Below are 22,122 nucleotides of genomic sequence, written 5' to 3'. Positions count from 1 at the left end.
CTGGAGAGTTGGAAAGAAATATGGTTATAGGTAGTGAAATTTTCATTTTAGTAGAAAAAATAACAAACTTGGATTTCATGGGATTAAGGACAAGATTATGATCCTGAAACCAGTTAGCAAGTTTAAGTTTGTGGTCACTCCAGGCTTGAAAGAATATGAATTTGTACTTCCATTCAAGTTGGAAGGATCTTCCACCCAAGCTCTCCTGGATTTGGGAAGTAGCAGAATTATTCAGAGGTGTTGCTGCATGAGAATTGGATTGATATAAACATTTAATATCCCTCACTTGTGTCCCTAGGTACGAAAGGCAGCACTCAGTTTAGATTATGTTGGGAATAGGGGATGACCAAGTCAGCCTAGACACAGAATTATTCCTTACTCTTCCAAATACAGACAACTCAACTATCTAACCCTTGGCAACGGTCTCATCTGGTAAAAGCTGAAATTGCATACAACTACAGATGTCTATGAAGAAGGGTTCTCAGAGAGAAAATATCTTGGGTACCCTTATGTAACTCTGCTGGCCAAGGAACTATGAGAAAAGCCCTTGTTAAGGATAAATTTTGGAAAGTTTATTGAATGAATATAGAGAAAGGAGAGTGGCCCGATCTCTGACTCTAGGATCCAGAATCATCACATCCCAAACTGCAGATAGACAATGGAACCACTAGCCCATCTGGGAGAGAAAACAACAACAGAGAAGATTATCCGGGGGAGTTAAAGATGACTGTTCCAGAGCTGAAGAGAGCTCAGTGTTCAAAGGTAGTGCTAGGGCATTCCAACTTCCTATACCCTTGTTAGCACAAATAAGAAGACTGTGATGCAGGTGCTTAATCCAAAAAGGTAAACTGAGGGGACGTATGTGAGAGAGTATATAACTGAGGGGAAGTATGTGAGAGTGACCCTGCAACTCAACGAATATATTTAGAAATTCTCCATCCTGCACGAATTGCAGTCGGGCTTCCGTTCAGCTCATAGTACTGAAACGGTTCTTCTTACCTTAATATCCAAATTCAAACATGAAATAGCAATTGGAAACCATATTCTTCTCCTCCAATTTGACTTATCCAGCGCTTTTGATATGGTTCATCATACTATCCTAACTAAACTTCTGCACAAACTTGGGATGGGTGGCCACTATGGTTCCCGCTCTGTTGCACCTGCTCATTTATTGCTGTCAAGCTCTGCCTTCTTCGCGGCTATTCAGCTGTAGATCGCTGGCATCCACCACCAATCAGCTGTTCATAGACGAAGTTTCGGTACTACGCCATGGTGGGGGCTGTTTCTGTTCCTGTGCTGGAGGACCTATCCGGCTGCGACATGTGTGGAGCAGCGTTTGCCCTGCTCCAATTAGCCTCCTCCTTCACCCTGGTCTTCGTTTCCCCTCCCTCTGCTGCCATCATCCGTGATCTCTCGTTCAAGGCACGCAAGTAAGCCTATGCTCTCTACGTAAGCCAGATAACTGAACAGTTACAGCACTTCACCTTTGTTGCCACCTGTTGCCTGCACATAAGCTGCTTGACTTTGGATTCTGTATTATAAGTACATAAGTAATGCCATACTGGGAAATGACCAAGGGTCCATCGAGCCCAGCATCTTGTCCACGACAGCGGCCAATCCAGGCCAAGGGCACCTGGCAAGCTTCCCAAATGTACAAACATTCTATACATGTTATTCCTGGGATTTTGGATTTTTCCAAGTCTGTTTAGTAGCGGTTTATGGACTTGTCCTTTAGGAAACCGTCCAACCCCTTTTTAAACTCTGCTAAGCTAACCGCCTTCACCACATTTTCCAGCAATGAATTCCAGAGTTTAATTACATGTTGGGTGAAGAAAAAGTTTCTCCGATTTGTTTTAAATTTACTACACTGTAGTTTCATCGCATGCCCCCTAGTCCTAGTATTTTTGGAAAGCGTGAACAGATGCTTCACATCCACCTGTTCCACTCCACTCATTATTTTATATACCTCTATCATGTCTCCTCTCAGCCGTCTCTTCTCCAAGCTGAATAGCCCTAGCCTCCTTAGTCTTTCTTCATAGGGAAGTCGTCCCATCCCCGCTATCATTTTAGTCGCCCTTCACTGCACCTTTTCCAATTCTACTATATCTTTCTTGAGATGCGGCGACCAGAATTGCACACAATACTCAACGGCATTATAACATCCTCACACCTGTTTTCCATACCTTTCCTAATAATACCCAACATTCTATTCACTTTCCTAGCCGCAGCAGCACACTGAGCAGAAGGTTTCAGCGTGTTATCGACGAAGACACCCAGATCCCTTTCTTGGTCCGTAACTCCTAACGTGGAACCTTGCATGACGTAGCTATAATTCGGGTTCTTTTTTCCCACATGCATCACCTTGCACTTGCTCACATTAAACGTCATCTGCCATTTAGCCGCCCAGTCTCCCAGTCTCGTAAGGTCCTCTTATAATTTTTCACAATCCTGTCGCGAGTTAACGACTTTGAATAACTTTGTGTCATCAGCAAATTTAATTACCTCGCTAGTTACTCCCATCTCTAAATCATTTATAAATATATTAAAAAGCAGCGGTCCTAGCACAGATCCCTGAGGAACCCCACTAACTACCCTTCTCCATTGTGAATACTGCCCATTTAACCCCACTCTTTGTTTCCTATCCTTCAACCAGTTTTTAATCCACAATAGGACATTTCCTCTTATCCCATGACCCTCCAATTTCCTCTGTAGCCTTTCAATGAGGTACCTTGTCAAACGCCTTTTGAAAATCCAGATACACAATATCACATTACACAATATTGTTTAAGTAGTGCAGTCCCTGCCATGCTCACCTCCAAGTTCCTCTCCATTCTCTATTTTATCACTCTCATCCGTGCCTCTCTCACTTCACTTATATCTGACTCATATATTCCTGTACTTGTCACCGCTCGGAAAGCATCTAGACTCTCCAATCATCACTCTACGGATACTCTTTCTGGCCACCACTCCAATGCTATCGGCTTGCTACACACCGCAGTTGCTCCCCCAAGCAAAATTACCTTAAGTATATCTCCTGCTGCTCGGAAAGTCATCCGGATCCATACCTAACCGTCAAAGTGGGCTACATCAATGCAAGGTCTGTGGTTAATAAGACGGAAACAGTCTCAGACTGGCTCACCACTGATAAACTCGACCTTCTCTTTATCGCTGAAATGTGGATACGTGACTCTAAGGACCCTATTCTCCTTAACCTCTGCTCCCCTGGCTTCAAAATCGTACACTGGACCAGGCCAGGGAAAAGAGGTGGGGGCCTTGCCGTGATTTATCACTCGGGCCTCCGAGTTGACTCCCTCGCTGAATCCATATCGCTCCGTCTCGAAATCGCTTCAATCAAGGTCCACAGCAGATCTCTTCAAGATTGTCTATGTTGTATTCTGTTCTACAGACCACCAAACAATTGGGTTGCCAGTCAGGCCGATTTCATGGACTTTATCTCTGCTTCCTGCACCAATTATTCCAACCTCCTTATTCTTGGCGACATGAACCTCCATTTAGAAAATTAACACTCCCAACGCTAGTCAATGCCTGAGTTTCCTCAAACTCCTGGATCTTCATTATCCTGATCTGCATTTGACGCACTTAAAAGGCCACACCCTTGATCTCTTTGCTTACAAGTTCCTCAATGACTCTGTCCTCTGTGTAGCTAAGATGGAAAATATACAAAGCAGATCGTTGATAGATAAAATGATTTTAATAATATATTAAAATATGCATACAATAGCCCGACACAGGCCGTATTTCGCCCTACTGGGCTGCTTCAGGGGCTACTCAATGATTCTCCACTATCAAAGGAGGAGTAAGATGATAAAAGCAACTGTAATATAATATACAGTTGATATCTTGAAAAAAATGACTCTCCCAGAGATATTGAAACAAATGATCAATAACATATGATCAATCAAACAGCCACTTATCTCCCAGAGCGCTCTGGGAGATAAGTGGCTGTTTGATTGATCGTATGTTATTACAGTTGCTTTTATCATCTTACTCCTCCTTTGATAGTGGAGAATCATTGAGTAGCCCCTGAAGCAGCCCAGTAGGGTGAAACACGGCCTGTGTCGGGCTATTGTATGCATATTTTAGTATATTATTAAAATCATTTTTATCTATCAACGATCTGCTTTGTATATTTTCCATCTTGGAGTTTGCAGATCGTCTGCCCCTTTGTTTCCTTGGACCCTCTGTGTAGCTAATACTGCATGGTCTGCCATCCCTTGGACAGATCACTACCAATTGCGGTTTGCCATCCGCTGGCAGAAGACTAGCGATCCACTCCCCGAGGAACCTACTACTTACTGTGCAAGAGGGGAAGTTGATCTGAGATCATTTTGGGAACAAATTTATGGGTGTGACTGGCAAGCAAACGCAGACTCCTTTGATTACCTCACTCGTTGGGAGAGCAGGTGTCAATGCATCTTAGACGGTCTTGCACCTTTGCAACTTAAATCCTCCTTCCACTGCAAATCTAAAGCTTTTACTCATGACCTTAAAGCGCTAAAACAACAAACTAGAAGGCTGGAAAGACCTTGATTTAAGTCTAAAAGCGACCACGCCTTATCAGCTTGGAAGCTCTCTTATCGCACTTACAAATATGCAATCAAACAAGCCAAAAGAGCTTTCTTCCAGAAAAGGATTCAAATGGTTATGTTGGATGCACGGAAGCTCTACCGTCAGCTGAATTCTCTACTTGACACCACCCCAGTTACTTCACCAAGTGATGGCATGCCATCAGCGATCCAGTTGGCCAACCATTTAAGGGAAAAAATCCTTCTACTTCGGAACTTGCTCCCCCTGAGCTCCACTAGAGTTGATGACTTCCCACTTGGCCCTTGCCCAGCTGACCGTTATTGGTCCTCCTTTGAGCCGGTCACCCCTGAGAATATCTCTGTGGCCCTTCACAAGTTTTCACAAACGCACTGCAAGCTGGATAGCTGCCCTAACTATCTGCTGCAATCGGCGCCGGAGTGTTTTGTTGCTGACTTTACATCCTATCTAAACTACATGCTCCAGCACGGGTGTTTCCCTATTGATCATGGTCACATTCTCCTAACACCAATCCCAAAGGACCCGAAGTGTGAGCCTAGTCTTATTTCTAACTACCACCCTGTTGCTACAATCCCATTGCTTGTCAAGACTTTGGAAAGCATGGTAAATTCTCAACTCGCTGCTTATTTGGATAAATTTTCGATTCTTCATGCCTCCCAATCTGGATTCCAGTCTCACCACAGTACCGAGACAGTACTGGTTACTCTCCTGTCCAACTTTAGGAAGGAGCAGTCTTTTGGGAAAAACATCTTACTTCTTCAATTTGATATGTCGAGCGCGTTCGACATGGTTGACCATAATCTCCTCCTTACGTTACTAGCTGAATATGGTGTTGGTGGTACTGTCTTGGATTGGTTTCGGGAATTTCTGTCTTGTGATCCTATCGGGTCAAAGTCCAGTCCACTATTTCACCATCTTGGAGATCTCACTGTGGAATTCCTCAAGGCTCCCCTCTATCGCCTACCCTCTTCAACATCATGATGACTCCACTAGCAGCAGCCCTTTTCAACCATTGCCTGAATCCCTACATCTATTCTGATGATGTGACTATCTACATCCCCTTCCGATCTTCCTTAGCCGAAATCTCAGCAGAAATTCAGAACAGTCTCGCCATTATGGTCAATTGGGCTAACACATTTAAGTTTAAGCTTAATAAGGAAAAACGCATTGCCTCATTCTCTCCTCCCAGTTCAAAAGTCTATACCGGGCATGGTTGCTGCTCTGGACTTCTCCATCCCTATCGCAGAAATTTGAAGCTACTTGGGGTCATTCTGGATTCCCACTTGACTCTCGACCTTCAAGTTTTGTCAATTACGAAGCAAATGTTCGTTTCCATGAGGTCCCTTAAGCGTATCAAGCAGTTCCTACCGTTTGACCTATTCAGGATTCTAATCCAGTCCCTCAAATTGAGCCATTTCGACTACTGCAATGGAATTTACACCGACTGCAAAGAACACACCCTTAAGGAACTCCAGACAGCGCAGAACACTGCGGCGAGGCTACTATTTGGGAAATCTTGGTTTGAGGCCGCAAAACCCCTTTGTGAGAAGCTCCACTGACTCCCAATTAAAGAACGTATCGAATTCAAAATCTGTGCTCTTACCCACAAGATTGTATACGGGGGCGCTCCAGCTTATATGTACAGCCTGATTGACCTCCCTCCCAGAAATTCTGAGAAGTCGTCCCGCACCTATCTCAATCTCCACTTTCCTAACTGCAGGAACTTAAGATACAAACTACTCTTTGCCTCCTCTTTTTGCTTTATGTGTCCCTGTTACTGGAATGCTCTACCATCAACGTTAAGAGAGACAGCCGATCACAGTCTGTTCAAGAAGTCCCTTGTGTGATCGATCATACTCCTCTGCTGCTTGATCTCCTGCAATTCCGCATTCCTTTCTCCTGCTGTTTCCCTCCCTTCCCCTCATCTACCTTATTTTCTGTTAGTACTAGAATTAGTATGTTGTTCTTTTCATCAAATGTTGTAAGCCACATAGAGCCTGCCTTAGTGGGATTATGTGGGATATAAATGTTCACAATAAATAAATATATCATAAACTGGATAAAAAGTTTTAGTACCTCAAGATCTTACCAAGTTAAAGGGACTACAAACATATCATCACCATGGTCATCTGAATGCGGGGTGCCGCAGGGATCTCCACTTTCCCCGATACTTTTCAGCCTTATGATGATTCCTCTAGCACGGCTGCTAGCCAAACATGGACTCAATCCCTTCATCTAAGCTGATGACATCACCATATTTATCCCCTTTAAATCCAATCTATCCGAAATTGCTGATAAAATCAGTACTGGCATGACCACCCTAACCTCTTGGGCTAATGTTTTCAAGATGAAATTAAACAAAGAGAAAATACAATGCGTAGTCCTTTCATCCCAATACTCTCCACTTCTCCACTTCTCTCCTGCAATATGTGGGAAAGCGCGGGGTACAAATGTAATTAATAAATATAAGAGAATCGTGGTCATCCTTAAACATATTTTTTTACCGGTCCACCTTAACAGAGAACCAGGGCTGAGGAATTCAGCAAGGAGGGCTTGGTCCAACCTGGGAAGATCAAAAACTTAATGTTGGAGATAGGTAGTAGATAGTTGAGGAGGCCCAGAACAGGAAGAAACAGTCCTCCAGACTATACCTCCACTACATATATATATAAAAATCTTTTGTTGCTTAGCTGTGGCTTGCCTGCAAGGTAGGACAGGGTCCCTTTTTTTTATTAGTTATTTGTTTAGTATTTGTTAGTATAAGGGTTTCTTTGCCTTTGTACAGAAACATGACCCCAAGCGATAGTACTGCAAGACTGCCATTTTGAACCAGCTAGTGCAGGAATGACTGGGGATTGCTCCTGCCTGACCCCACTAGACACCAGGAGGCCCTCTAGAGGGTGGGGCTCATTGTGGATGGGGGACTTGTAACTTGGACAGGACTTCCAAGTGTGGGGGTCTATTCTTGGAAGGGGGGCTTAAATTGAGAGAGGGGCCTTAGGGGAGTTTTGCTTGAGGGGGGAGAACCTTGATATAACTTTACTAGGCCCTTTAAGATACTCCTAGAGTGATAAAATAACCCTAGCTTTTTGCTGGGGTTATTTTTCTACCTATAACATCACTGCTGGTGTTCACCGCAAACTGCATTATGGAATTTCCATAGTAATGAGGTGTTTTTCATGCTTTGCATATTATTGTGTACCCTGTGGTGACTTCACAAACATTCTGTTATGGTAAAGAAAATCCTTCAGAAAATGGAAGAAGAAACCGACTGAAAATAATAAGAAACGGCATAAGGAAAGTCAAATGCAAAGCGCTGATAAGGAAAGCTAAGAGGGACTTCGAAAAAAAGATTGAGTTGGAGACAAAAACACATAGTAAAACATTTTTTTGGTATATTAAAAGCAGGAAGCTGGCAAAGAATCAGTTGGCCCGCTAGATAACCGAGGAGTAAAAGGGGCGATCAGGGAAGCCAAAGCCATAGCGGAGAGATTAAATGAATTCTTTGCTTCGGTCTTCACCGAGGAAGATTTGGGTGGGATACCGGTGCCGGAAATGGTATTCGAAGCTGGCGAGTCGGAGAAACTTAATAAATTCTCTGTAAACCTGGAGGATGTAATGGGGCAGTTCTACAAACTGAAGAGTAGCAGATCTCCTGGACCGGATAGTATTCATCCCAGAGTACTGATAGAACTGAAAAATTAGCTTGCGGAGCTATTAGAAATATGTAATTTATCCTTAAAATCGAGCGTGGTACCGGAAGATTTGGAGGGTGGCCAATGTAACGCCGATTTTTAAAAAAAGGTTCCAGAGGAGATCTGGGAAATTATAGACCGGTGAGTGTGACGTCGGTGCCGGGCAAAATGGTAGAGACTATTAAGAAAAAAATTACAGAGCATATTCAAAAGCATGGATTAATGAGACAAAGTCAACATGGATTTAGTGTAGGGAAATCTTGCCTCACCAATCTATTACATTTCTTTGAAGGGGTAAACAAACATAGTAACATAGTAGATGATGGCAGAAAAAGACCTGCACGGTCCATCCACTCTGCCCAACAAGATAATTTCACGTGTGCTACTTTTTGTGTATACCTTACCTTGATTTGTATATGCCATTGTCAGGGCACAGGCCGTATAAGTCTGCCCAGCACTAGCCCTGCCTCCCAACCACCAGCCCCGCCTCCCACCACCGGCTCTGCCTCCCAATCTTGGCTAAGCTTCTGGGGATCCCTTCCTTCTGAGCAGGATTCCTTTATGTTTATCCCACGCATGTTTGAATTCCGTTACCGTTTTCATCTCCACCACCTCCCGCGGGAGGGCATTCCAAGCATCCACCACTCTCTCCTTGAAAAAATACTTCCTGACATTTTTCTTGAGTCTGCCCTCCTCAAGAAATACATGTGGATAAAAGTGAACCCGTTGATATTGTATATCTGGATTTTCAGAAGGCATTTGACAAAGTACCTCATGAAAGACTCCAGAGGAAATTGGAGAGTCATGGGATAGGAGGTAGTGTTCTATTGTGGATTAAAAACTGGTTAAAAGATAGAAAACAGAGAGTAGGGTTAAATGTTCAGCATTCTCAATGGAGAAGGGTAGTTAGTGGGGTTCCCCAGGGCCCTGTGCTGGTACTGCTGCTTTTTAAGATATTTATAAATGACCTAGAGATGGGAGTAACTAGTGAGGTAATTAAATTTGCTGATGACACAAAGTTATTCAAAGTCGTTAAATCGCAGGAGGATCGTGAAAAATTACAAGAGGACCTTACGAGAATGGGAGACTGGACATCTAGATGGCAGATGACGTTTAATGTGAGTAAGTGCAAAGTGAAGCATGTGGGAAAGATGAACCCGAATTATAGCTGTGTCATGCAAGGTTCCACGTTAGGAGTCACGGACCAAGAAAGGGATCTAGGTGTCGTCGTTGATTATACGTTGAAACCTTCTGCTCAGTGTGCTGCTGTGCCTAAGAAAGCAAATAGAATGTTAGGTATTATTAGGAAAGGAATGGAAAACAAAAATGAGGATGTTATAATGCCTTTGTATCGCTCCATGGTGCGACCGTACCTCGAATATTGTGTTCAATTCTGGTCACCGCATCTCAAAAAAGATATAGTGGAATTAGAAAAGGTGCAGAGAAGGGCGACAGAAATGATAAAGGGGATGGGACGACTTCCCTATGAGGAAAGGATAAAGCGGCTAGGGCTTTTCAGCTTGGAGAAAAGGCGGCCGAGGGGAGATACGATAGAGGTGTATAAAATGAGTGGAGTTGAACGGGTAGATGTGAAGCGTCTGTTTACGCTTTCCAAAAATACTAGGACTAGGGGGCATGCGATGAAGCTACAATGTAGTAAATTTAAAATGAATCGGAGAAAATGTTTCTTCACTCAACGTGTAATTAAACTCTGGAATTGCCAGAGAATGTGGTAAAGGCGGTTAGCTTATCGGAGTTTAAAAAAGGTTTGGACGGCTTTCTAAAGGAAATGCCATAGACCATTATTAAATGAACTTGAGGCAAATCCACTATTTCTGGGATAAGCAGTTTAAAATGTTTTGTACATTTTTGGGATCTTGCTGGGTATTTGTGGCCTGGATTGACCACTGTTGGAAACAGGATGCTGGGCTCGATGGACCTTTGGTCTTTCCCAGTTTGGCAATACTTATGTACTTAATATAACTTGCATTAATTCCCTTTGTTGTAAATTTAGGGGTCCAGAGACCCCCAAGAAGGCTGGAGTGACCTTAAATCTGACTCCATCTCTAAATAGCACTAGTACTGGGGTAATCAAGGAGTTGTGAAGTTCTAAAAGGAATTGCCACTAAGAGAGATGTTAGGTCTAAGGAAAAGATACCAGCCTTATGACAAACTGGATTTAGATTACAAGTTATACAATGCAGCGAAAGATAGCCTGATACAGCAAAAGCATTTATACTTGCAGCCTTTCATCATTAAGTGAAGCCCACAAATCATCATTTGGAATGAGGAGTTTATTTGCCAGGATACAAGTCAAATCAGTGATTGACAACAGGCACGTACAATCAATTAGTTATAGGAATATAATAATCCAGCTGCAAACAAGTGTTAATTAGTTCCTAATCTCTTATAATTTCTTTTACCAATTAAAGGTTTTACAAGGGAAAACAATTAGGTAATTTGTCAATTCTGCTGGACACATTGGTTTCCCTTGGAGAGAGAGAGTGGCAACCCTTCTCTCTAGCCTAAACCAGGAAATACTCTGATTTTTATAGGTGCCCTCAGGATATGGATAATATGACAGTAGATATACCTGATTGGATCTATGCTAATGTCATGGTTGTCACTGATTGGCTCATGCTAATGAGTAGCTTCTATCTTGCTAACATGGTTTTGTCTTTAGCTCGCTTGACCACAAATCTTAAGCAAGACCCTGCATCCAGCTACACCTTTCCTCTCTCACACCATGGCTGACCACAATCCTGCTCACAGGAAAGTCTCCCTTATTTAGGCCTCAATCCGGGCTACAAACTAGGCCATACTTTTCCAGTAAGCTCCCAGTTATGTCAGCCATCAGATTTCTGACTCAGCCAAGGTCTGTAATGGCCTGAGCTCTATGACTGGGCCCGCCACCATTCCAGGGGGGGGTCTCTGGCTGTACCATAATTATACACCTTTTACACATGTTAAGGGGCAAATAACAAGTGTTAGAGTCGTAACACAGCTTGATAATTTCCTCCTTAATGTCACTAATGTTTTTCAGGACGCTCCAATCTCAAGGGACTCTTTTTCCATTTTTATCCCTTGATCATCAGATATTAGTTTAAAACTCAGATAGGGTCTTTTCTGTTTGTGTACATTACTTGGGTCTTCTTTTGTAGATCTCTGCTGGTTTTCCTCGTGACCAGGATCTGCTATTTTTCTAGCTGCTCAGCTCCTCTTTCCTCCATAGTAGCAGCAGTGTGCTGGTTCCCCGTTCCAGATAACACCTCTGAGCATGTGCAGAATCCTAAGCACAACACCCTATCGCTTCTCACCACTTCTTTATTCTTTATGGTACTATAGCTGGGCTAGCCAAAATCCTTGATCCCCTCATAGAACCAGAGCAGTGGTCATGGAATTGGAGCCAAAGACTAAGAATTCAAACAGGATTTGGGTTTCTTTCCCAGTTTCCATCCAAAAGGGGGACTCCACCTACTATTGTCTCACTGGTCAGGAGAGCTGTCCCTTTGGAAACTGAGAATATTCATGTCATACAATGTTTTAGAAGAGCTACAAGTGGTATTGCTGTCCACTAGAGCAGAACCTTAGAGGTCTCTCAAGTCTGTGCTGTAAGCAAAGCAGGGCTTCAGGCCTTGCCCGACATATGGAAGAAGAATGTAAAAGTTTGAAACACATGGAGGGGCAAAATCGAAAAGGGACGCCCAAGTTTTGTTGAGAACGTCCTCACAAAATGTCCCGATGGAGGGGCAGGGAAACCCGTATTATCGAAACAAGATGGACGTCCATCTTTCGTTTCGATAATAAGGTCGGGGACACCCAAATCTTGAAATTTTGGTCGTCCTTAGAGATGGTCGTCCCTAGACTTGGTCATTTCTGATTTTCGGCGATAATGGAAACCAAGGATGCCCATCTCAGAAACGACCAAATGCAAGCCCTTTGGTCGTGGAAGGAGCCAGCATTTGTAGTGCACTGGTCCCCCTCACATGCGAGGACACCAACCGGGCACCCTAGGGGGCACTGCCGTGGACTTCATAAAATGTTCCCAGGAACATAGCTCCCTTACCTTGTCTGCTGAGCCCGCCAACCCCCCCCCCCCTAAAACCTACTACCCATAACTGTACACCACTACCATAGCCCTTATGGGTGAAGGGAGCCACCTAGATGTGGGTACAGTGGGTTTCTGGTGGGTTTTGGAGGGCTCGCTGTTTCCTCCACAAACGTAACAGGTAGGGAGGGGGATGGGCCTTAGTCTGCCTGCCTGAAGTGCACTGCACCTACTAAAACTGCTCCAGGGACCTGCATACTGCTGTGATGGAGCTGAGTATGACATCTGAGGCTGGCATAGAGGCTGGCAAAAAATACGTTTACAGATGTTTTTTGAGGGTGGGAGGGGGTTAGTGACCACTGTGGGAGTAAGGGGAGGTCATTACCGATTCTCTCCAGTGGTCATCTGGTCATTTCGGCCACCTTTTTTGTGCCTTGATAGTAAGAAAAGCAGGACCAGGTAAAGTCGTCCAAGTGCTCGTCAGGGACGCCCTTTTTTTTTCCATTATGGGTCGAGGACGTCCATGTGTTAGGCACGCCCAAGTTCCGCCTTCACTACGCCTCCGATACACCCCCTTGAATTTTGGCCGTCCCTGCGTCGGAAAGCAGTAGGGGATGTCCAAAATCGGCTTTCGAATATACCGATTTGGATAATCCTGTGAGAGGTACGCCCATCTTCCAATTTGTGTCGAAAGATGAGCGTCCTTTTCTTTCAAAAATGAGCCTGATGGTCATCATGCAATTTGAGTGGATTCCAAATTTCATTAGGAGGAATGCAAGGACTGTGGCCACATGTGCCTATGAGCCTGGAAGAACTACTTCAGCTGGCACCAAGAACATAAACCAAAGTTGAAATCTTCACTGCAGAGATAAATTGACTCTGGACAATTCTGCAGATTTTTTTCTGATATGTGACTTCACTTTTCTCATGCAGTGTCTTCAAAAGTCCCTTTGTAAAACAGCAGCACTGTAATGCTTTATAATTAGTGCCAGTTTCAGCTAACACTTTTTGATCTAAACCACAACTGTCTTTGATATAGTCACTGAGGTTTGAGCACAGATAACTTGCTAAACCACATGATTTAAAGGTGACTACAAAATTTCATCATCTTGATTCAGATGCCATATGTTCCGATAACAGGTGATTGGAAGTTGCTTCTGTGCCATCCATTGTGTATATTATAAGTCAATTTTGGCTCAGTCAGGAACAGACCATTTTCAGTTCAGGGACATGTATCCAGTTCTTCTGTGCAGAAATAATTCCAGCTCAGAGTTGGCACAAGCATCCTTCTCTTCACTTATATGAGTGCAGGATTTTTACATTATTGCAGTCTGCTCAATGCTTAACCACTTCTCCAGATGCTTTAATAATCCATCTTAGGTGAAAAAGCCACTAACTTCAACCATAGTTTTAGTGATACTGATAGATGAGCTATTTTTATTAGTCTCCTTATCCTAGCCAGAGCAGCCCCATTCTGTTTTGCAAAAAATGTTCAACAATTTTGTAAGAGCTGTAGCAAGGGTATTCCAGGGGTGTGTAGTGTCAGTATAGCATTGAACTGCATGCCTCAGTTTACTGCACTTCATCCTGTGCAGAGGGAAGCTCAGTCTTCTAAGATATAATTGCTTACCTTCTTTCTACCTCAAATTGTGAGTTGCATAAGATGTATTACATATTTTCTTCCTCTCTATGCTTCGGACATTCTCTACTAAAGGGGAGAGCTCTCTTCAGGTATTCCATTGAATCTTCTCCCTTTCTCCTACAATTTCTCCCTTTATGAAGTTATTTCCTATAAGTTTGTACAATGAATGTCAAGGATTGATCCTTTGCCACTTCAGCAGGAAGTAGAACCAAGAGCTTTGATGCCTTTGGATTTTTGAAATTCATAGAATAGTCCACAATAACAGTTAACAGCCCATGGTTTGCTCCATGATCTACAAATGTGTGTATTACAAACCCCAGTAATCTGTTCAACCAGTCTCTTAAATGCAAGATTAAGTCCATTTGTATATTCAGCAAACAGCTTTCACATACGTCTGTGATAGCTAAATCATCAATACAAAAAAAGGAAAGAAACAGACAATATAAATCTTAAACAGCATTGGGAAGGAGTCTTTCAAGGAATTATGTTTTCTGAAACACTTCTTCTTACCAGGTATATATGGTGGAATATATGCATACCTTGGTTCAGAAAGTATAAAGACTTTCTTCTAGCCCCCATGGTCAGCTCAAATTGAACTAACCACTATTTTATCTGAGCCTATTTTGTAAAACCTTTGATAGTTTGCTTACTATCGCAGCATCAACAATTGTGGCCAGATGCCTTGCCTGGCTTCAGGGTTCAGAGAGGATATGCATACTAAGTTAGCAGATGCATCTTGCAATGAAGATAACCTTTTGGTGAAAAGGAGTGGCCTAATGGTTAGTGTAATGGACTTTGATCTCAGCATCCTGGGTTCAATTCCCACTGCAGCTCCTTGTGACCCTGGGCAAGTCACTTAACCCTTCATTTCTTCAGGTACAAAAACCGAGATTGTGAGCCCTCTAGGAACAGAGATACTACCTGTTTATATTTGGATTGTAAGCCACATTGAACCTGAACTCTGTTTGAGATAATGCAGGATACAAATGTCATAATAAATAAATAAATCTCTCTCTGCAGTAGCTTTGGAATCCACATCATCCTTTGGATAAATGAAGTCAAACAAATTCCTTCCATTTATAACAGAAGTGCAGCAAGCACTAGGTCAGTCTTATTCTAGGCCTCACAAAAAAAAAAGGCAATCAGAACAACATGCTGTCATTCAGACCAAGTCTGATTTATCAATCTGAATGTGGTTGGTTTCTTTTCCAACTACACTCAATCCTACCAGTTGGGGGATTTTGTTCACTTTTGAATTCAGGAAATAGCTAAAGATAACTACAGATCCCTCGGTGTTCAGCAGCATCAGATTAGGATATCACCTGACGAGAAGTGCAATAGAACATGTTCGGATACAAGAGAGGGATCAGAGGTTCTATTCAGATAATTTCCTCATCTTGAATAAGATGGTGGGGTATGGTGTTCCACTTTAGAGCTCAGGGATCTTGACCATTTTTTCCTCAAAAGTTCAAATTGAATACTTTTCCCTTTATCATTTCCTGCCTGACTAAAGAAGACTGACTGTGTTGGATAGATCTCAAGGATGCTTAAATGCATATTCAGATTCATCCCAACTATAAGTAGAACTTAGTTTACCATGCAGAACAAACATTATCGATACAAGGTCCTCCCATTCAAACATTTATCAGCTCACAGAGTACTCACAAAATGTCTGGTAGTTGTGACAGCCTGTCCACACAAGTGAGGCTACCTGATATTTTCTTACTATGATTGGTTTCTAGCAGCTTCATCATGAATTCTAGCCATCTCCCTGAGTAAGAACAAAGAAACAGAAGAACTAAAAAGATCCCACAAATTGCAAAGGCAGACAAACAAAACACAGTGGGAATGACCAAACAGAAGATGATCTGCACAAAAAATGTTCTTTGTTTCTGATGATTGAGTGCATACAGACTCGACATGAGCCATTTTTCAGCACTAATGCCTGCATCAGGTGTCCTCGAATACTGAAAAATCTTCCTATAGGGTAATTCCAGGAAAACAGCACAAAAACTGTTATAAAGTGAACAACCTTGTAAAGTCTTTCAAGTAATACAATAATCTCAGCCAAACTAATTCATTAAGTGGTTATCTTCTTAAAGACACCTTTCTCCAGCTGTCAATACAGCTACACATTCATGTTGTCTTTTATATGTCAAATTTTTATGTGGATTTTGGAGTTTTACATGAAAGATAAAATATGTAATACTGGATAGAAGTGGATGTGAATTGTACATGCATAAAAAAGATAAAGAACAGACTGATGATTAGAACCATGATAAACTCATATATTATGAGTATTGCTTGATCTAGTCCAGTGTATAATAATTCTGTGGCAGCAGTCTTCCATTGATTGATGTTTCCGTACAGTGTTTTGGGATGGAGTTTTTTGAGGTGAAATATTTATTCAATCACAATATATATATTTAAACTCATTACCCAGTCCATGTAGAAATGTAATTAAAATAATATTTTTCATATTTGTCAAAAGGCTTGACAGATAAAAATTTTAATCAAGAAGCTCCTTTTCTTTTAAACAATACGTGTTCAGGCAAATGATATCTTTACACATGTACACCCAAGCAGTGTCGGCATTAGGGAGTGCAAACAAGGCAATAGCCCTGGGCCCCCATGCCACAGGGAGTCCCAAACATTCCCAAAGCAGTACAGCCTGCCAACTGGCTGAGCAGCCCTTTCTGAAATTTCTGCCCTCATCCCCAGCATGTCTATCTCTGGCCCTGTGCCGAAGGCAAGGTGCAATTCTACAAAGTATTCAAATAATAAAAACAATCATAACATGCAAATTAAATTTAATCACCAAATTAGAATAGCCCCGATGAAATACAGTTGGGCAAACAATTCAAATATAATTGTGTTACTAATATATAAGGGGTCCTTTTACTAAGCAGAAGAGAAAATTGCCCTTTGCGTGCCCTTAACACAGGTTTTAACCCTGCACTAACCTCACACCTGTCTCCTCTTCAGTTTTAACTCAAGAAGACAGCATTGGGAACCCCACTGCTAGCATGTTTTGGCCACTGTCGGTGCATCCGTTAACAACAGCAGAAAATATTTTTTATTTTCTACTGCGTGGTGCTAACCGGGTGATAATCAGCACTGTATGCATGCTGACGATTACCGCCCGGTTAACGCAAGAGACCTTACTACTAAGTCAGTGGGTGGCAGTAAGGTTTCAGGCCCAAAATGGATGTGCACCAATTTTTATTTTGCCACACGTCCATCTTCGGCCCCCCCAAAAAATTCCTTTTTGCAGGCGCGCTGAAAAATGGACCTACACGTGTCCAGTACACACGCCTACAATAGCACAGGCCATTTCTTGGCGCACCTTAGTAAAAGAACCCCAAAGTTTGCTTCTTCTTTTTTTTAAATTCTAACTGTGTTTATCAATATCCTACAATTCCTTTTTTAAACCTAATCTTTAAGTTACCAAGCACAGAATAAAATGTCACTTACCCACAGAAATGTCCTCTTTTCTCATAACTTCTCAGGAAGAATGTTAAATTGGACCTTTCCTCTCTATATAGTTTGGTGATGAAGAATGGTTGTGTTTGCTGGGAGTGGATGGGCCTAGCAGTGGGAAGAGGTTAAAACTGCAGCTGCTGGGTGGTATGTGGGCAATGGAGAGATGTTAAGGCGGTTGCTTTGTGGGGGGGGGGGGGGGGGGGGTAGGTGGGTGAGTGCACCATCCCACTCACCCTTAGTAGCTGCAGCTTTGGCTTCACTCCCATTGCCGCACCAATCACAGCCTACATGATTGGCTGTACAGTGGTGGAAATAAGTATTTGATCCCTTGCTGATTTTGTAAGTTTGCCCACTGACAAAGACATGAGCAGCCCATAATTGAAAGGTAGGTTATTGGTAACAGTGAGAGATAGCACATCACAAATTAAATCCGGAAAATCACATTGTGGAAAGTATATGAATTTATTTGCATTCTGCAGAGGGAAATAAGTATTTAATCCCTCTGGCAAACAAGACCTAATACTTGGTGGCAAAACCCCCTGTTGGCAAGCACAGCGGTCAGACGTCTTCTGTAGTTGATGATGAGGTTTGCACACACGTCAGGAGGAATTTTGGTCCACTCCTCTTTGCAGATCATCTCTAAATCATTAAGAGTTCTGGGCTGTCGCTTGGCAACTCGCAGCTTCAGCTCCCTCCATAAGTTTTCAATGGGATTAAGGTCTGGTGACTGGCTAGGCCACTCCATGACCCTAATGTGCTTCTTCCTGAGCCACTCCTTTGTTGCCCTGGCTGTATGTTTTGGGTCATTGTCGTGCTGGAAGACCCAGCCACGACCCATTTTTAAGGCCCTGGCGGAGGGAAGGAGGTTGTCACTCAGAATTGTACGGTACATGGCCCCATCCATTCTCCCATTGATGCGGTGAAGTAGTCCTGTGCCCTTAGCAGAGAAACACCCCCAAAACATACATTTCCACCTCCATGCTGACAGTGGGGACGGTGTTCTTTGGGTCATAGGCAGCATTTCTCTTCCTCCAAACACGGCGAGTTGAGTTCATGCCAAAGAGCTCAATTTTTGTCTCATCTGACCACAGCACCTTCTCCCAATCACTCTCGGCATCATCCAGGTGTTCACTGGCAAACTTCAGACGGGCCGTCACATGTGCCTTCCGGAGCAGGGGGACCTTGCGGGCACTGCAGGATTGCAATCCGTTATGTCGTAATGTGTTACCAATGGTTTTCGTGGTGACAGTGGTCCCAGCTGCCTTGAGATCATTGACAAGTTCCCCCCTTGTAGTTGTAGGCTGATTTCTAACCTTCCTCATGATCAAGGATACCCCACGAGGTGAGATTTTGCGTGGAGCCCCAGATCTTTGTCGATTGACAGTCATTTTGTACTTCTTCCATTTTCTTACTATGGCACCAACAGTTGTCTCCTTCTCGCCCAGCGTCTTACTGATGGTTTTGTAGCCCATTCCAGCCTTGTGCAGGTGTATGATTTGTCCCTGACATCCTTAGACAGCTCCTTGCTCTTGGCCATTTTGTAGAGGTTAGAGTCTGACTGATTCACTGAGTCTGTGGACAGGTGTCTTTCATACAGGTGACCATTGCCGACAGCTGTCTGTCATGCAGGTAACGAGTTGATTTGGAGCATCTACCTGGTCTGTAGGGGCCAGATCTCTTACTGGTTGGTGGGGGATCAAATACTTATTTCCCTCTGCAGAATGCAAATAAATTCATATACTTTCCACAATGTGATTTTCCGGATTTAATTTGTGATGTGCTATCTCTCACTGTTACCAATAACCTACCCTTCAATTATGGGCTGCTCATGTCTTTGTCAGTGGGCAAACTTACAAAATCAGCAAGGGATCAAATACTTATTTCCACCACTGTAGGTGGGTGAGCGAAGGGGAGAACAGTTGCTTCCTGTCTGCTCCTTCCCTGCTACTGTGTTACACAATTTGTAGTTCATCATCTTGAGCACATTATGAATATGCAATTTATAATTGTGCATAAATGAATGAATAATTCTAGTCATTACAAATGTATCTCCTAGATTTTTATACTGGCTTCTAGATCCTAAAACTTTGTCGAGCCCTGGCTTTACAGATTTTGTTACACTACGGATTTGCTTCCTATATTTCTGAGCTAATGTCATTCATAAGCCAACATTTATTGTGAAGTTTGTTTTTTTTTTCCTTTAGAGCACTTTTCAAGACATTTGCAAAGATGTGCATCTAGTTAAAAATCAAGGACAGCAAGTTTTCATAGAATCTAGAGCAAAACTGGAACCTAAGAAAAAGCTTACAGGTGGGGAATACAAGCTAATTCTTTATACAAAATACACTGCACTGCTACAAGATAACATGTTTATGATTATGTTTATTATTATGTTTTTGATTGTTTTGAAGACTTAATCAGGCATTAACTCAACTCTCAAGTTCTGGGTTCTTATTAGTGTAATGGTCTAAATAGAGATCACTATTAAAAAAAGCTTTGGATGATAACAGCTTGATCACTTTATGTGATCTTTAGTCTCTACAGCTGTGCCATTTTTAGGATGGTACACTGTGGACCCAGTATAACGTGGCATTACTTATAATGCTGTCAATAATTGGATCCCACACACACACACACACACTTTTTTTTCTTTTTGCTGCTGTTGGTGTTACATATTAGTGCAACGTGGATTTATTTGTAACGTGGTCAGATATCTTGGACCTTAACTTCTACGTTATATAGTGGGCTCTACTCCCATGGTGCTTTTCCCCCTGCTAACTGTGTCAGAGTGTGCCCTGTTTTGTTTCCGTTAGTCCATGAGGTAGTCGCCATTTTTGTAAGCCAGTTTTAGATCCCTTTCATGTGTTACCCAAGTTAGAGAACTTAGTTATTACCTTGAATGTTGCTGAAAGAGGGCATTATACACCATTCTGCCAGCTCTGACCTACTGCTAATCTCAGTACCAGGGAGACTCTTTGCCAGTGGGACAAAACCTCTGATCTGCAGTTAACTGTGAGTAAACGTGCTTATTCAAATAAAGGACTTTTTCAAAGAGATTAGTCTTCAGGTGTCAACTGGTGTGCCAAGGTTATACAGCAGCAACAAGTCCTAGAGGCCTGCGTGTATGCAGGTCCCTGGAGCACTTTTAGTGGGTACCACAGTGCACTTAAAGCAGGTGGACCCAGGCCCATCCCCCCTACCTGTAACACTTGTGCTGGTAAATGGGAGCCCTCCAAAACCCACTGTACCCACATATAGTTGCCCCCTTCATCCCTAAGAGCTATGGTACTGTTGTACATTTGTGGGTAGTGGGTTTGGGGGGGGGGGGGGGTTGGGGGGTCAGCACCCGTGGTAAGGGAGCTATGCATGTGGGAGCTTTTTCTGAAGTCCACCGCACTGACCCCTAGGGTGCCCAGTTGGTGTCCTGGCATGTCAGGGGGACCAGTGCACTACAAATGCTGGCTCCTCCCACAACCAAATGCCTTGGATTTCACCGGGTTCGGGATGGCCGGCATTTTTTTTCCATTATCGCTGAAAAACAAAACCAGCGATCTCAAACCTGGCGAACTCTGGCATTTGGCCGGCCTAAACCATATTATCGAAAAAAAAGATGGCCGGCCATTTTTTTCGATAATACAGTTCCGGCCACCTGTTGCGCCGCCACCCAAATAGATCGCCGGCGATCTATTTGGCCGGCGACGTTCGATTATGCCCCTCCACGTTACATTTGTAAATATATATATTAAAATAATTACAGTACTCATTCTGACCACTGTTGCTACAATGCCCGGCAGCATTAACCTGTATTAAAGGCGAGAGTAAAACGGTGTGTCTTTAAGTTTCTTTTAAATTGTTTAAGGGAGGGTTCAGAGCACAGGTCCTGAGCTAAACTGTTCCAATAATAAGGTACCAGAAAAAAGAAATCGGTAGATCTTGTAGATTCTCAACCTGCCTGAGTAGAGGAGGAAAACGTCAATCTGTGATCATTAAGAGACTAACAACTGTGCAGGAATATAAGGCATGGTATAACAGGATAGGTAATACGGAGTCTCTTCATGAAGTTCTCAAAAAGCTAGAACTAAAATTTTAAACCGATCCCGAAACTGAACGGGGAGCCAATATAACTATAGAAGAAGAGGGGTAACGGAGTCCTGATGTCTAGCCCTACAAAGGATCGAACAGCAGTAGTTGTAGAGATTGTAATCACTTAATGCTGGATTGAGGTAAGCCAGGGAACATGACAGTACAATAGTTCAGTCAAGTAGTAACATATGCATGGTACAATGTATGTAAAGTTTCATTATCAGAAAATTATAAATTGAAAACAATTGACAGTAAAATCCTGATCAAAGAACAAATGAAATTGTTGCAAAAAAGTCAGATGTGAGTCTGTTTATTTAGGTGGGCAGAACAGTTGCTTGAGAAGTCTTTGCAGTCTTCTTCTGAAGATGTGCCACCTTCACCCTTTTGAGATGTGGATACTTCATATTTAGCAGACACTTTGTATGACTTGAGGAGGAGTGGCCTAGTGGTTAGGGTGGTGGACTTTGGTCCTGGGGAACTGAGGAACTGAGTTCGATTCCCACTTCAGGCACAGGCAGCTCCTTGTGACTCTGGGCAAGTCACTTAACCCTCCATTGCCCCATGTAAGCCACATTGAGCCTGCCATGAATGGGAAAGCGCGGGGT

At 42.9% G+C, this 22,122-nt stretch overlaps 1 protein-coding gene across 1 annotated transcript in view; it reads left to right on the top strand.

The window, feature by feature from the left end:
• The window catches only part of PER2 (period circadian regulator 2), a 199,369-nt gene that overhangs the window by 117,749 nt on the left and 59,498 nt on the right, over positions 1 to 22,122 (top strand). The window contains exon 14 of the mRNA XM_030215648.1: positions 19,639 to 19,744. Coding sequence (XP_030071508.1) covers positions 19,639 to 19,744 — 106 coding nt within the window. The remainder of the gene's footprint in view (positions 1 to 19,638; positions 19,745 to 22,122) is intronic.

This window comes from Microcaecilia unicolor, chromosome 10, assembly GCF_901765095.1.
Source record: "Microcaecilia unicolor chromosome 10, aMicUni1.1, whole genome shotgun sequence".
Classification (NCBI taxonomy): Eukaryota; Metazoa; Chordata; class Amphibia; order Gymnophiona; family Siphonopidae; genus Microcaecilia; species Microcaecilia unicolor.
The sequence above is the reverse complement of the archived record's forward strand: the minus strand, read 5'-3'. Positions and strand labels throughout refer to the sequence as shown.